The sequence below is a fragment of the Motacilla alba genome, chromosome 12, assembly GCF_015832195.1.
Source record: "Motacilla alba alba isolate MOTALB_02 chromosome 12, Motacilla_alba_V1.0_pri, whole genome shotgun sequence".
In the NCBI taxonomy this organism is placed as follows: Eukaryota; Metazoa; Chordata; class Aves; order Passeriformes; family Motacillidae; genus Motacilla; species Motacilla alba.
The window spans coordinates 18923548-18939109 of NC_052027.1; the positions used below are offsets into that span (position 1 = coordinate 18923548).

At 43.5% G+C, this 15562-nt stretch overlaps 1 protein-coding gene across 1 annotated transcript in view; it reads left to right on the plus strand.

Moving 5' to 3' along the window:
• Positions 1 to 15562, plus strand: part of SYN2 (synapsin II) — a 165838-nt gene that overhangs the window by 116973 nt on the left and 33303 nt on the right. Inside the window, exons 6-7 of the mRNA XM_038148869.1 lie at positions 8169 to 8231; positions 10673 to 10815. Coding sequence (XP_038004797.1) covers positions 8169 to 8231; positions 10673 to 10815 — 206 coding nt within the window. The remainder of the gene's footprint in view (positions 1 to 8168; positions 8232 to 10672; positions 10816 to 15562) is intronic.

A 15562-nucleotide genomic window follows, 5' to 3' on the forward strand; every position in this document is an offset into this window, starting at 1 on the left:
GCCTCAATAAAAGGCATTTTAAACGAAATTATCTCGTGGCAAGTTTAATTTAGAATAGCAAGGAAAAGTATCCCAGCGGTGTGTTTTGGAGGCACAGCCCTTTCCCTGCGTTCCTTATTAATGCAAATCCTGCTCAGAGCAGCTCTGTGCCTGTATTTCCTGGCTGATGTTGGAAGTGGAATTCAGCGGAATAAATGCAGAGTTCAGAAATCCTTTTCACCTTCAGAGCTTCGGTTGCTGTGGCAATCTGGATGTGTGCAACCTGCGGTCACCCTCTTTTTATAAAGAAAAATGTTCCATGAGGGAGCAACCCAAGTTTTGATTAGAGAGTAATAAAGAACATCTCTGGATTGGCATGCAGGACAGGGCTGCTTAAACAGTTTTGTGTTTTTTCACAACCCAAATCAAGCCTAGGAATCGAAAATTCATTAACATGACCTGAACCATTCCAATCCAGGCTCATGAAAATGTATTTTGATCAGGCTGAGGTTTAGGTGTGCCCAAAGTAGTTTGTTACCTTTAGAGAGAAGTGTACATGTTTTACAACAGCAGATTTATTTCATTTCTGAACAGTTATACAAATAGTAGTGCTCAGATTATTTTTCTTTTTAATTCCCATCCCCCTCAAGACACACTCTGTCTGTTAGAAAAAAAACCAAACCCACAAATATTCAGAATTATTAGAATCGGGTCTAGATTTTAGCCTTTAGATCCACACTAAACACTGAGCCAGGAATCCTGTACAAAATGTCCTGATTTCACACAGCCACACTTGGAATTTTTTACTTGTCCAGTCTAAAGTTTTGGCTTCAAATCATAAGGTGGGGTCCCAACCCAGGACTAACACCCGAAAATAATTTAGACCTGTTAACATCTCTGTTCTTACCTAGAGGAAATGGGCTTCTTTCATGTGAGGTGAGGGATGAGAAGGGCTGGAAGCCTGCTTGGGGAGTTCCAGCTGCAGGGAGGCGGGAAAAGCCCTGGGCAGGGCTGCCAGGACCTGGGCTCAGCACCTCTGGGACTGCCAATTCCCAAACCTGGGACTGGGAAGGGATGAAGGAATTAATTGGGAGCCATTGCCTGGTTTCCATCACAGGGCTGCTGTTATAGATGAACTAAATAGAACCAAGATGATCAAATTCCATATCAAATTGAATTCACAAAATTCAAATTACAAAGAAATATGTTGGGCAAACACTCCTCTCTGCTGGTCCCTAAGGTACATTTTGTCCAGGATTCTCCAGAACAACACGTCCAGCTATCTTCTGAGTGTCCTAAAGACTTTTCTACCTAGTACAATCAAATTAATTATATAATCAACGGCAGAACATTGTGCTCAGAACAAAACTTTAAAATTATTTTATGACAAGTAACAAATTAGTTGTTCACTACCTTCTAGATATAGAAGAGAATTAAATACTTTCAACTGAACATGTAGAATGCATGTTTTGGTTTTTTTTTATTTTTTCCAATGATTAGTGCCCACGAACAGCAGAGTGGGCATTAATTACCATCATTGATTGTCCTCTAACAGCCCCCAGAGTCCTGCATTAAATCCCCTGGGCTCCTGCTGTTGGGTGATTCCCCTGGACCCCAGAGTTTGGGATATTTTGCCCTCTGGAGGTGACAGGTGATGGGGGAATGAATGAGGGCCATCACCCTGAGAGCTCGGTGGGGAGGGGCAGCTGTGCCCGGCAGCTCTGCCCCGTGGGGCTTCCTGCCCTTCCCACCTGCCCCTGCCCTCTGCCAGCCTCAGCCTCTGGCTGCAGGAGCACCAGGGCTGGGGACAAACCAGAACTGAGAAAAACTCAGGGATTCGGGATAACCCAGGGCTGGGGAGAAACCAGGGCTGGGAATAAATCAGGACTGGGGATAAACCAGACCTGGGGATTTCAGGATAACCCAGGGCTGAGGAACACCCAGGGCTGGGGATAACCTAGAACTGAGGAAAACTCAGGAATTCAGGATAACCCAGGGCTGAGGAAAACCAAAAGCTGAGGAAAACCCAGGGCTGAGGAACACCCAGGACTGGGAATAACCCAGGATTCTAGGGTAACCCAGGGTTGCAGGATAACCCAGGGCTGAGGAAAACCCAGGATTTCAGGAAAACCCAGGACTCTGGGATAACCCAGGGCTGCAGGATCCCCTGTGCCTGGCTGTGCTGGATTTGCTCCTGCCCTCACTGCCTGCCCTGGCCAGCCCATGTTTCCAGGGAGGCAGCACAGACAGTCAGTTGTCAGTCTGTCCAGCCCTGGTGCTGCTCACCAGCGTTGCTCTGGTGGCTGTGAGCTCACCCTCAGCCTGGGAGCTGGGTCAGGGAGCACTGAACTCTGCTGCATGGGGATTGTCCAGACAGCTTTTGGAAGGGTTTTTCATTGTCAGGGACATGCCACAGCCACCTCATTGTCCCTTCCAGCTGTCAGGCAATTTGAGTCCATTCAGAGTCTTCTGCTTGGCCTGCCTGCTCTGTGCTTTAGCTTCTGCCAGTGCACAGAGCTCAATTTTTTATCCATAACAATCTGATTTTCTCTTCATTGTGGCAGATGAATCTTATTTGAGAATGGTAGCAGGCAGGATTTTCCACACCCATTGTGATAATTCGCTTGTGGGGAATTTTGGAAGGAATTTGAGATGGGCCCTCTGAGTTGTTTTTGATGATTCCAGTTATTTTCTTATCTTCTACATAGGTAGGAAGGGTGAATTTGGCTCACATCGTTACAGCACGGTTCAGAAGGTCACAAAACCCTTAGATACAAGACTTTTTAAGGAGTTATTGACTAATAAAACACTACTAACAAGGATATTCATGTTTTTGACCTAATCTTTAAATATTTCATTTTATGGACTCATGCTACAGTGCAAGCCTACTTAGCCAGTCATGTTATGACACACAAACCTACAGCACTGCATTCTAAACTTCTTGTTTACATTTGTAACTACTTTTATTTTTTCTATATTTTAAACTCTAAACTTTCTTTTACTTAGCTTAACGTGTCTCTACTTTAAATTATAAATCCACATTCTCGCTTCTAGCACCTGAATTTGGAAGCCTTTTCCAAGGTCTCAGATCAAATCTTGTGTTTAATTCTCAGCTTTGGCTAACAGGCCCAAGGTTCTGAGGGTTCTTTGCATTTTGGATTCCAACAACCCACAATTTATCTGTTGCCTTCTCGATGCTTTGACTCTGTTCTTTCCTCCCTGCTTCTCCTTTGGCATTGCAATTGCCTCTATGATCTACTTTCATTTTGCCTGATGAAGTCACACTACACATCCTGTACCTCACCTGTACAATCATGTTGGAAATTCAGAATAGCATTTCACAAAACAGGCGAGCTTTTATGGATTTTAAATTCCAGTGTCTCTGTATGAGCTACAGCCTGCTTCAAACAGGAGGGTATTTAAAGCTGTCACCTCTGAAATACTGCAGCAAAAAATCCTTACAGTTTATAGGCACAGCAATTTGGGTAATTGTTTTATAAGGTGGCAATGTGTTACTTGACTTTCGAGGCAGCAGTTTCCCAAACAGTTGGTGGAAGGATGAATTAAACACTGACGTGCCAGAATCAAAACAGAATTTGTTTCTGCAGAGTTTTTGTCTTCAGAGTTTCTTCCAGGGATCTGTGGGAGCTGCTCTCATTGATTCACTGCACTTACCCTTTGTGTTTTCCTTCCTAATGACAATTTCTGTTTTCATGCTGTGCAGGTTTGAAAACAGCAGACTTTCTGCCATCAGATCACTCTGTGTTCATTTAGATCCCTGGGATTTTTAACAGACACACCAGTTGTGGGGACAAAGGAGTTTTAGGGGGATCTCCTGGTGGTCAGGTGGAGTCACCCCACAACCCAGGATCTTCTCCAGCCTTGGCTGATTTCAGGGGGCACGTGGAGCTGCTTTGTGCAGTTCCAGCCTCTCCAGGTGGTGGTGGCAGTCTCAAAGGGAGCTCAGAACTTCCAGCTCTGCACCAATTCCCACTGGTGTCCCTGGGAACTCAGGTGGCCCTGGGACCTGTGTAGCACTGAGTTCACAAACCACTTCACCCTTCAATTTGGGGTCAAGGACTCACAGATCAGACACATTTTCCTCTCCCAACAATAAATTGAAGTTTCACTCCTTTTATCCCCTTGAACTTTCGGTTTCCTCACTGCCCTAGCGAAAAGGATCAATCACAAATCACCTCAGCCTCCCCCTTGGCTTGGGGGCATTAAACCTTATTCCTTGCACCGAGAGTTTTACACCTACTTTTATCTGCCAAGGGGAAAATGTGGCTCCACATCCCCAAAACTGTGCCTGTGTTTGTTGAGGCCAGCAGCTGGTGGGGTGTGGGGTTTGCTGCTGAGAGGCCAGGGCTGGGCTGGCCCTGCTGGTGACGGAGCTCCTGCCTGGCTGAGCCCCCACTTGATCTGGAAATTGTGTTTTCTGCAAACCAAACAGACCAGAGAAAGTACATCTGCTGCTTGTTTATTGATTTAGGGCTCTTCCTGCCTGTTTCTGGGAAAGAAAAAAAAGATGAATAAAAGGCCACCTTCATTATTTCACTTTTAATTTCCTTTCTCCAAAGTAAGCAGAGCAAAATTAGATTTAGGCTGATGCATATTCCACAAATAAATTACATGGAACTAGAGTGGTTAAATGAACTTTGCTTGGGGATTATTGGAAAGATAAATATTTAAACACTGAACTTGAGGTAAGTCATGTTTATGCAACATCTGGGGTTTTTTTGTCACTGCCTCCGCCCCCTCTTTTTTTTTCCTGTTGTGGCTTTTCTAGTCAGCTCAACCCCGAGGACATGAAAGCAGGGTGAACACCACCTTCAGAAAACTCTGTTGTCTGTATTGTTGCCAGCAGAGGGGTTTTTTACTTTTTTTTTTGCAGGTAATCTTTGCCTGGTTCTATTTTTATAGAAGTCTTTGATTATATTTCACACTATTTCTCAGTTAAAAGAATTTGAAGTAAATTTAGAAAAATTCAAATTATATCTCTTGGGAAAAAACCAGCTTGTATTGAAATTGTTCAAAAATATTTAAATTGCAGTGGGACTTATAAACCATTGAGCACCCTAGTGTATGAGGCTGAAATGTGAAGGTTTTATTTTAAATGAATAGACTTTTAATTGCAGGATGACACTCCCTTAACCAGACTTAGAAATTCCAGAAAATTTCTGCAGTAGGGCAGGGTAGGGATCTCCACTCCATATGGAAAAATGCAAACACCAATCCAGATGGGGACTGTGCTGGTTAATTCTGTAGCCACCTACTGGGTCACTGAGTTACCTGCACCACAGATTAGCCAGGGGGATATTGGAGGTATTGTGGAATTTTATCAAACTAGAGTAGTCCTTTCTACAGTAAAAAAACAAGCTAAGCATAGTTATGAAATCTTTAAATGGCCATATCCTGAAGATTGATATTATAAAGTATTTGCCTTTTAAGCTCATAGTACAAAAAAAATCTTAAATTTAAAAAGGTTGATGCAGATGAAACGCGAAGAAACCATAATTAATAATAATTATCCTTGCAGCTATGACATCAATGAGGGAATAATGACATGAACTGGCTTTTCAGATTTTCATGCTCATCTAGAAGTGACATTTATCCTCCCTGGATAAAATTTGAATATTCACTGTTGTTATTTTGATTAATGGCATTGGATTGGCCAATGTCAGTGTGTCCCTCAGCTGTTTGCATATGTGCTCGCACAAGGAGCCAGGAGTTTTTCCAGTTGCTACCAATATTTATTACCAGTCCAATCGTATTCATATATGACTATACATTTTGAAAATTTTATTCCACCTTTGCCAAATATTCTGGTTTCTGTCTAATTAATAATGGTAGTTTATTACCTTGCTATTTAAGTTAGAACTCCTGGTAATCCTATTTTTCATTCTGCTGTATTTTGTGTATGTGTGTATTTTGTGTCACGCAGTGCAGACCCTTCCATCCCTCACAGTTATGAACTTGGCAGATTTCTCAATTTCTCTGGTCGCTCTTTGGGTTTTTACCAGCAGTTTTTAATTGCCAGAATTAAATTTCTGCATTTTTACAATGTAGAATCTTTAGAATTTGTAGAATTTGTAGAATTTTTACTTTCCTGATTTTAAGAAAGCTTTCCAAATATCCGCAATATTTTGCAAAATGGCCTTTTCCCCTCAGTGATACTTTTCAAAGCAAACAGCTTTTATAGCAGTAATTATAACATAAATTATAATTATCAGTAATTATAATGCAAATTGAAGGGAAATCCATGGTGCTGGTAAATTTTCACTGTCACAATCACACTTGTATCATATATAATGTTCACCAAATGCAGGAATAGTCTGGGGAGTGCCTGAAAAAGAGCAGACTGGGAATGGGATGGGAGGATCCAGGTCAAGTTTTCTTTCATTTCCATGGGACATTTCAGGTTTCCTTGGCAGAACAATCCCCTGGCCATGGGTTGGTGGCAGAGAGGTGCTGCGCCATGGCAGAGGGAAAACTGGGATAAATAAAATCAGAGCAGCAAGAAAGGAAAGGCTGCTCAAACCCCAAAATAACAACTGCTGAACCTCATGGACCTGTCCCAGGGACAGCTACAAACAAGAGAAGCGCTGCGATTATTGAATTTTGCCTGCCTGGTTTTTCCCTCTCTGCAGCATCCAGAGCCAGTTCCCTCAGTCTGTGCTGGGATGTGGTGGAGCACGTGGAATCTCAGCATCAGGCTCCAGAGAAAATTATGTTACTGCACTTTTCTGAGAGAGAAAGCACTTTTTTTTTCCTTTTCCTTTTTCTTTCTTATTTTTTCTTTTAATGTGAGTTGTGTTGGTTGCTGTGGGCCGCGGAGGATTCCACAGCTTTGGGATCACAGGAAGATGCTGTTAATTACAGGAGTGCCATCTGCACTGCTGTGCTCAGAGGTCTGCAGCCTTTCCATTACAAACCCCACTGCAGTGGTCTGCAGCTCAGACACAGAAATGTGCCGCTGCCCTGATGATCTCCAGTCTGGCAATGATTTGTTCCCCTCCTACCCTCAAGAATTGAAAAAAAGAGCCTGGTTTAAAATCTGAAAGTGATACAGCAGTGACTGGATGTTGACTAAGCAGGAACTTTGGTTGCTACAGTTTAGCAAGAACTTCATTCCAAAATTCCTGTAGGGGTGACCTTTACTGTGTAATGCAAGTGCTTCTGGTCATTCTGAAACCAGCCAGTGTCTCACAAAACCTCGAACAATTCTTAGTTTATGTTCCAGAGCATCAGCTTTGCCTCTGACTGTATTTACAGTGCTGGAATGTGGCACTAAAGGGAGGGTTTGGAGCCTGTAACACTGTCCTGCCGCTGCCCAGTTTAATTACATGCGGAAGCTGCTCAGCTTTTTATCCCTAGTTATAAACCTCTTCTCTGACATGAGGTTTGTGCTTGAGTGACAGAGGTTCAATAGATGCAAATTTTAAGTGGAAAAAAAAAAGCAGTGCCAACCGTGGCCATGACTGGGAGATCTGAAACTTTTTCAAGTGAATGATGGAAGTAAAAGTGGTCATCCACAGCACCTTTTGAGAGACAGAAGCATTCCCATTTCAGTGGATAAAGTGTTTTCATATACTTCTGTATATTTGATTTCCTACTTAGTGGTTGGATCATTCCAAGTTATTCCCTTCATTCTGGGCAGAAGCTGGAGCCTTCCCTGGAAAACTCAGATGTTCTGTAGCACAAGCTAGGATCTGCCTTTAAAGCAAGGTTTTGTGAATTAGACATCACTGCTTTCATAAGGGCCAGAAAATGTATTTACAGCCCTGTTAAATAGTGGAAATGAAAGGGAAAAGGTGGTTAATTTGGCATCAATACTGATTACAGCCTCGGAGAGTGTGAGTTCGTGGGTCAGAAAACACAGAAGCAAAGCTTAAAATAGGAAACAGCAGAAATTCAGTTTAAAAAGTGAAGTTAAAAGACATACAGAAAATGTTAAGCTTAAGAAAAGTAAGAACACCAACTGGCTGTATTTGGAACAACACTGTGCTCAGAAAATACACCCAGCAACTCACCAGAACAGAGAGGATGAACGGTTTGAGGCTCCACATGGCCAGAACAGCTTTGGCCACATTATGATCATGCTTCAATAATTTCCCTAGACTGTGCTGTTTAATCACGGAGCTCATGGTCGCTCTCTTCTCTAATGTTCCTGTTTTGTTTTCCCCCAGCTCACAATGCCAACCTTTCCTGTTGTTGTGAAGATTGGACATGCTCACTCAGGCATGGGAAAGGTGCAGATGCTACTTGTTGCATGTTGGGAGCCTGGGGTTTGTCCCTTACCTGTGCATGCTCCTTCCTCCCCTGAGATTTCACCTTTGATCTACCCAGAGCCTGTCTCAGATTCCCCCTTGCAAATCTCTGCCTGTCCATGCTAAGAAAGCATCTCTCTTTAGGAAAATCAAACATGCCCAAAGTATTTTTACAACTTGGCCTTTGCAGTTTGAGAGTTGCCCTGTGTGGGATGTGCTTTGAACTGTGCTGAGATGCTTTCTGCAAGCAAAACCTTGTTTATTAATGTATTGTCTGCACTGAAACTCTTCAAGAGTCAAGGTCTGTTGCACAATCCAACTTTTTGGAGCTGGGAGTGTGGGAAGGTTTTGCCTTGGTTCTTTGTTGGTTTCAGCTTGGTACTGAACATTGATTTCCTACCTTGATGTGTTGTCTGTGATCGTTTCATACCTCTGTATAACTGCTGCTTTCTTTCTCCAAAGTAATTGCATTTCAGTGGTGAGTACAGATGTTTTGGTGTCACTTATCTCACAGGGCAGGGCCAATGGGAGAGCATTTAAATCCCATTTTCACTGCTATCAGCGCCAACTTCTAGTCCTTGCAGGATAACTTCACTCACTGAAAACACTTCAGTGCTAGAAGTGGTTAGATTTTAAAACAATTAATCAGAGGATAGTTACATTTATCATCCTGAATCTCCAAAGCTCCATGAACATAATATTCGCCACTATTTTCAGATAGAAAACTGATTTAATTACAACTTGTACCGTGTGTTATTTTTTGCCTATGACTGTTTTGCTTTGTTTCATATTTAGTAAATCATTGGAAGTCCAGCAGCCAATTTAATTGAGGGCAGAGAAAACCACTAATTAAATTGCACTTTCTGTGAATTGCATATGTGAAGTGTTAGAATGTTTATGCTGTACTTTGGATATTCACCTCTCATTTAGAGAAAACGGGAAATAATGCACAGAAATGTTCCTCGTATCAAATGTCTAGAAATGATTTTTTTTCTTTTAGCTAAGAAATATTTCAAACCCTCCAAGACTGAATTCAATCAGAGAGCAAAGGAAGGTTCCCTGGAAGCCCAGCCCTCCCTGAGGGCACTGCTGGCAGCAGCATTTCCAGAGGTCCCACTTAAACCCACACAGGCCAGTCAGTCTTCAGAAAATCAAGTTGAAACCAGACCTCATGGCTGGTTTGTGGCTCTCAGATGGCAGATTACTCTGTGTCTTTCTCCATCTGAGAGCTGGGGGCAAATACTTAGACTTCAGGCTTTTATCTCCACCAAATTCCATTTATTGTCCCACCTCCCAGCCGTGGCCCTCAGGTTTTCCAGTCCCAGGAGAAGGAGAAGCAATCAGGGTGCTGAGCTTGCAAAGAGCTGCAAACTCCTCATGTTGGACACCATGGGAAATCCTGACCCTGCCTGCTCCTCACCACTCTGAAATGCCCTTTGGATCACAGCCCCACTTCCCTGTTTTCCACCTGCCCAAGGCTTCTCTCCCAAGCCCCTTTCACTCCTGCTTGCCCAGCTCTGAGTCCCCACAGGGATTGTCCTCCCTGTCCAGAGGTGATGTCTCTGTCCTCCCTCTGCCCTCCAAAATCTCCTTCTCCTCTCCCCTAGATCAGCATTCCCCACCTGTCCATGCCCCTGTTCCTTCAAGGTGTGCAAGCTGATGGTTCAGTGGCACTCACCACCTCAGCAGAGCATTCCACACCTGGGAAATCCCACCCCTGGAAAGCCCAGCTCCTTCAGAGCAGAGGGGCAAATGAGAATGATGGAAAAATGAGAATAAAATCTGCTGCCTGGAGCCAGCTCTCTGTGCTCCTGCCCTCCCCAGGATATCAGGACCCTTCAACTCCTCCCTCATGGGAAAAAGCTGATGGCATGACGTGAAAATTCCTGGTGGGCTCCACAGATATACAGTTACCAGAGCAATTTACAGAACCAACAAGAATCTACATCCATTGGAATTGCATGTCACACCTAAAAAAAAATAAAATTTGAGGCCTGAAGATCTATAATTGACTAACATCAAAGAACAAAAAACCCCAAAAACCAACAACAAAAAAACGCCACCAAACAAACAAACAACCAACAAAAAAACAACAAAACACCCCAACAAAAATGAGAACAAAATAAACAAACAAATAAAAAACCCAACAAAACAAAACAAAACAAAACCAACCCAAAATAAAATTCCAGTGCCTGCAAATTGCTTTCTCCAAATGAGCAGGTAACATTTTGCCTAGAAAAAAAGATGTTTTAAAGCAGGAATGGTATAGAACCTAGAAATCAGATTAAACATCAGATTTTTTTTTTATGTTGTCAAAACCATGCTTCTCACGAATGCTGTTTGCAACTGAATTCTACATTCTATTCCTAATTACTCTTTTCTTCTTTTGTTTGTGCTGTGTTCTTGTGGCTTGATGGCTCCAGATCAAGGTAGACAACCACTACGATTTTCAGGACATAGCCAGCGTGGTAGCACTCACTCAGACCTACGCCACCACTGAGCCCTTCATAGACTCCAAATATGACATCAGGATCCAAAAAATAGGCAGTAACTACAAGGCATACATGTGAGCCAAACCCTTATGTTCTTTCCTGCTTTTGTTTCAAAGTTGATAAGCACCAGTGAGATTAAAGGGTGTTGGATGAGTCTCTGAGATGGTGCCTCCTTTGTCACACTCTCTGGAAAGAGAATTTTAGACTTTCTGGATTTATCCAGATTCTTTTTATCAGTTGATTGTGGCTGGGAGGAGGAGGATGAGACACCAGGTGAGCCTGCCGGAGGGGTTTTGCTGCTAACTTGTGCTCATTATTTTCATTTAAAGAAAGGAGCAGTTGGAAGAGGGTTTGGTTTCACAGAAGACTTGTTAATTCAGATTTCTTTATACCTTTTCATCAATGTAAGGACAAATTTTCACCGAATTTTTCTTCTGCCCTCTGAGGATAAGTTGGATGGCATTCATTCACACAAACAAACCTGAACTGTCACACTTTAATGGAACAAAGTCCTCTCCTTTCAACATAACCCATCAAAGAAACAATCCAATCTTGCAGTGCCCTTCACAGAGCTCATGAAAACCTCTTCTCAAGTTGGAGCCCAGGTGTTTGTTTAAAGGCCATGGCTAAAGGAGAGGCTCAGGGGATGTTTCAGCTTCACTGATGGCATTCAGCTGGAGCAGCAAACCAGTTGTGATGCAGCAGTTGAGCTCTGGTACCTGCATCTATGCAGATTTTTACTCTCTTTCAATTATCAGGCAGTGTAATCTGACAAACGCTTGTTTTGTTTCTCATTTTGTGACAAGTTAGGTCATCTCATGCCTTTGTTCCCTCACACTTACTGTCCTGAGGCAGGGAAAATGTACCAGAACTTGGATAAAAACACACAGTTACATGTCCACACCCACATCCAGACACAGGGACATTTCTCAAGGAACTCCTGAACATTGGAGGAATCAGCAAATTCTTCTAAATCATTTGTAAGGTGCAATCAGGTTTTTTATCAGTAAAGAATTGCAAGCAAATCATAAATACTGAGAGAAGCTGAAGCTGGAGTTGGGTTAAAGCAAATCCATAAAATGTTTTATAATTTAAAAGACAGGGTTGATATTAATAATCAAATAATTTAGAACAGCCACAAGGAAATCGAAACTTTGATCCAGGGTGGGAGAAGGGGAAGAATTTCTCTCCTTGGGTTGATATTGGAAGGCCACACACTCTTGAGTTCTCACCCAGACATTGCTGGCACAGGATCTGCTGCTCTGCCCTGACCGGGCACTGAAGGGGCACTTGGGAAAGAACATCCAAGGTCTGGCCTTCCCAAAACAGCTCAGAAATCCCTGCTCCCTCGCTCCTGAGGGGCTCAGGAAAGCACAGGACTGGTGGAAGCACAGTTGGGTCAGATCCACCCTCAGTGCTGACACCCAGTCCTTCTGAACCCAGAATTCGCTGAGCATTGCAAAATCAGCGTGTTGGAAATGTGAGTTGTGCAGTGACCAAGGCAGGACACTCAAACAGCTCACAAGGATGCAGAGGTTTCTGGAATGTTCCGTGGGTTTGGTGATCCAGGACTGTGATTTCAGCTCCCCGTGGAGCTCAGGTGCGTTGGGCCTTCCCACCTCTCTCTGTAGGCTTGAGAACCTTAAACAGATGCTACAGCTTTTATCCCCCAGCTTTCCCAGGAGGGTTCGTTCCAACTCTGTGCGTTTGTCTCACGCTGCTGCTCCAGACCTGACTTTCCCTGCTTTCCCCTCTCTGAGGATCCCATCCTCCTTTCTGGCAGCACCACCAGTGTCCCTCTCTCCCCGTGTCTGGGCCGTGCCTTGCTCCAGTCCTGCTGCTTTCCCAGACTGCTCCAACCTTCCTGTCCCTCAGTCCCTACCCCCCATGCCAGAGCTGTTCCCAGTCCCCAGGATGTCCCCCAGCCCTTGGATCCTCCCCAGTGCCATTCCCAGCCTTGCTCTGGCCCTGCTCCCAGTCCCAGCCCTCTTCTCCCCACAGCCCTTCCCATGCCGTTCTGCGGGGCTGCATGGGGCTTTCCTCCCTTTTCTCTCCATTCCTCTCTTTTCTCTCCTGTCAGTGCTTTGACAGGCAGATTCCTTGCATTGTGCTTCCCATCTTTTTCCTTCCCAAACAAACAGAGCTGATTTTTCCCACTCCTACAGCTCCCAAGGGTAGAGTTTAGGGATAAGGCCCAGCACTTGATGGCTCCAATGCGTGGCCAGGTACCAGATGCAATACTGGGTTCATCCTCTGTGATGGAAATTGGACCACAGCATTTTGTAGAAGAGAGCCACTTTTTTTTCCCCTTTGACTTGAAATTTCAATGCTGTTCAGCGTCAGGAATAATTTTGGAAGAGTCAACCTCGGTAAATTTATCATTCTGAAACATAAATGTTTCTTCTCTGCAGAAGAAGCAGTTGGCCTAAAGGACAGCAAAAATAAGTTAAAATGACAGCCTGTTCCTCCTACCTTTTTATTTATTTTTAAGTTTCTACTCAGAAACACTGGGTTCATCCAAATGCTAAAAGCCTAGCGATCATTTTTTTTCTCCAGATTCTTTCATACATTAAATCACACACCAAAATGAAATACGGATTCGTTATTACAAAGCAGCGTGGAAAGGAGAAGATTTACCAAATGTCTGAAGAATTCTTCATGTGCACATACATATACATGATGTCAGTAGAATATTGTTCTACAGCTGGTTCTCATTTTGCTCTGTGACACAGGAACAGAGCACTTAGAGAGCCACCACAAAAAATACCAGCTGAACATTTGTTTTTGTAGTTTAAAGAGAGTTATTAAGAGCCTCGGTTTTATAATTCTGTGGGAAATTGTGGTTTAAGTGGATCCATGAGTCACCAAACACTGGTGCTTATCGTCTGTCAGTAGAGATTATGGCCAAAAAAGCAGGATTGGATCCCTGTAAATACCACAGCCCCTCCGGAGGCTGTGTGACACACACTTAACTGCCCTGGGCACCCGGGCAGCATTCAGCTGACTTCAAGGAAACCCAGTTTAAAAGGGTCACACACCATGTAGAAAAACAGAAGTACAAAAGCTCTGTATCTAAATCTCCCCTCCAAAAGCAGGACTGCGAGTCCAAGGCTTAATGTTCTTTGATCAAAAAGTCAATAAACCAAAAGTAAAGCACATCAAGCAAAGGAATAATGCTGGAGGATCAAACCACAGAGCAGGCTGCCTACCCAAGAATAGTAGGCAGACATTTCTACATATTTTTCTGATGACAAGTCCCTGTCCCAGCAATTTGGGTCGGATACTGCAAATGCTACTAAATAAAGCAGGAAGGTGTTGGAAAGGGGGAAGCTCAAGTTACTATGAATTGTTTAGCAATTCTAAAAAAGTTCTTCCTTCTTGCTAAGACCAAATCAAGTACAAACATGTTAAGCCTAAGTGTAAAGCACTTAAAGGTGTAGGAGTTGTTTTATTTATTGTTCAGTGTTTGGTTAAAGAGGAGGAAATAATGATATGAAAGGCTCCTGGCAATTATCAGAAGTGAAGAAGGGTGGGAAACCTACATGTTTCATATATATAATTACAGAAATCATCTCTAGGGCTTAGGGTGTCTGGGTGGGTAGTTTTGGATCAGTTCAACATGATCTCTCGTTCTGGAGTTTATCTGTGTCAAACCCACAATCTCCTGAGATCCCACCAGTGAATTCTGTGTCCACAGCATTCCCCATCCCTCCTCTGACCCCTGCAGCATCCTCACAGCCAGCCAAGCATCACTTTGGAGATTTCTGCAGGAGCTTTTCCCAGTGTGGAGGGAAAATAGGGCTTAAATCTGGCCATCTTTGCCTCTCTAGTGAGTGGTGCTGGGATTCCATCACTGCAGCTGAGCATCTTGAGTTAAATACTGGCTAAAAGCCTTCAGGATAACTATTTTCCCCTGATCTGGTCACATCTGCCTTCCTAAAAGACACCTAAAAGGGTGCATTCTGATGAATTCCCCTGAGAAGCCTGCAAGAGGATTGAACTGTGATTTGTGGGATTTTCTCTCTGATGCCAAATGTATGTGTGGAGTAGTACTGAGCCTAAAATTATTAATTTTTAAGCAGGCACATGTATATAAACACCACCGTAAAAACTGAGAGAAATCACAACACAGTCTCTCTGCTGGGTAAGGTTTCCTTACACACAGCACTCAACAAGCACCTTCTCTTCTCTTCTCTTCTCTTCTCTTCTCTTCTCTTCTCTTCTCTTCTCTTCTCTTCTCTTCTCTTCTCTTCTCTTCTCTTCTCTTCTCTTCTCTCTTCTCTTTCTCTTCTCTTCTCTTCTCTTCTCTTCTCTTCTCTTCTCTTCTCTTCTCTTTCTCTTCTCTTCTCTATCTCTTCTCTCTCTTCTCTTCTCTTCCTCTCTCTTCTCTTCTCTTCTCTTCTCTTCTCTTCTCTTCTCTTCTCTTCTCTCTTCTCTTCTCTCTTCTCTTCTCTTCTTCTCCTTCCCTTCCTTCCCTTCCCTTCCCCTTCCCTTCCCTTCCCTTCCCTTTCCCTTCCCTTCCCTTCCCTTCCCTTCCCTTCCCTTCCCTTTCCCTTCCCTTCCCTTCCCTTCCCTTCCCTTCCCTTCCCTTCCCTTCCCTTCCCTTCCCTTCCCTTCCCTTCCCTTCCCTTCCCTTCCCTTCATCTCTCTTTTCTCCCACAACACAGGAGATGCCATCACAGAAGAGCTTTATGCTTTAAAGCCCAGCAAATTTTATCAGGGTCCCAGAGAAAAGTCAACATTCCCCCACAATTGCTACTGACCCTCGTAATTAACTTAATGGGAAATGGAGAGAAAGCTCTGGCTGCTGCCTGATCCACT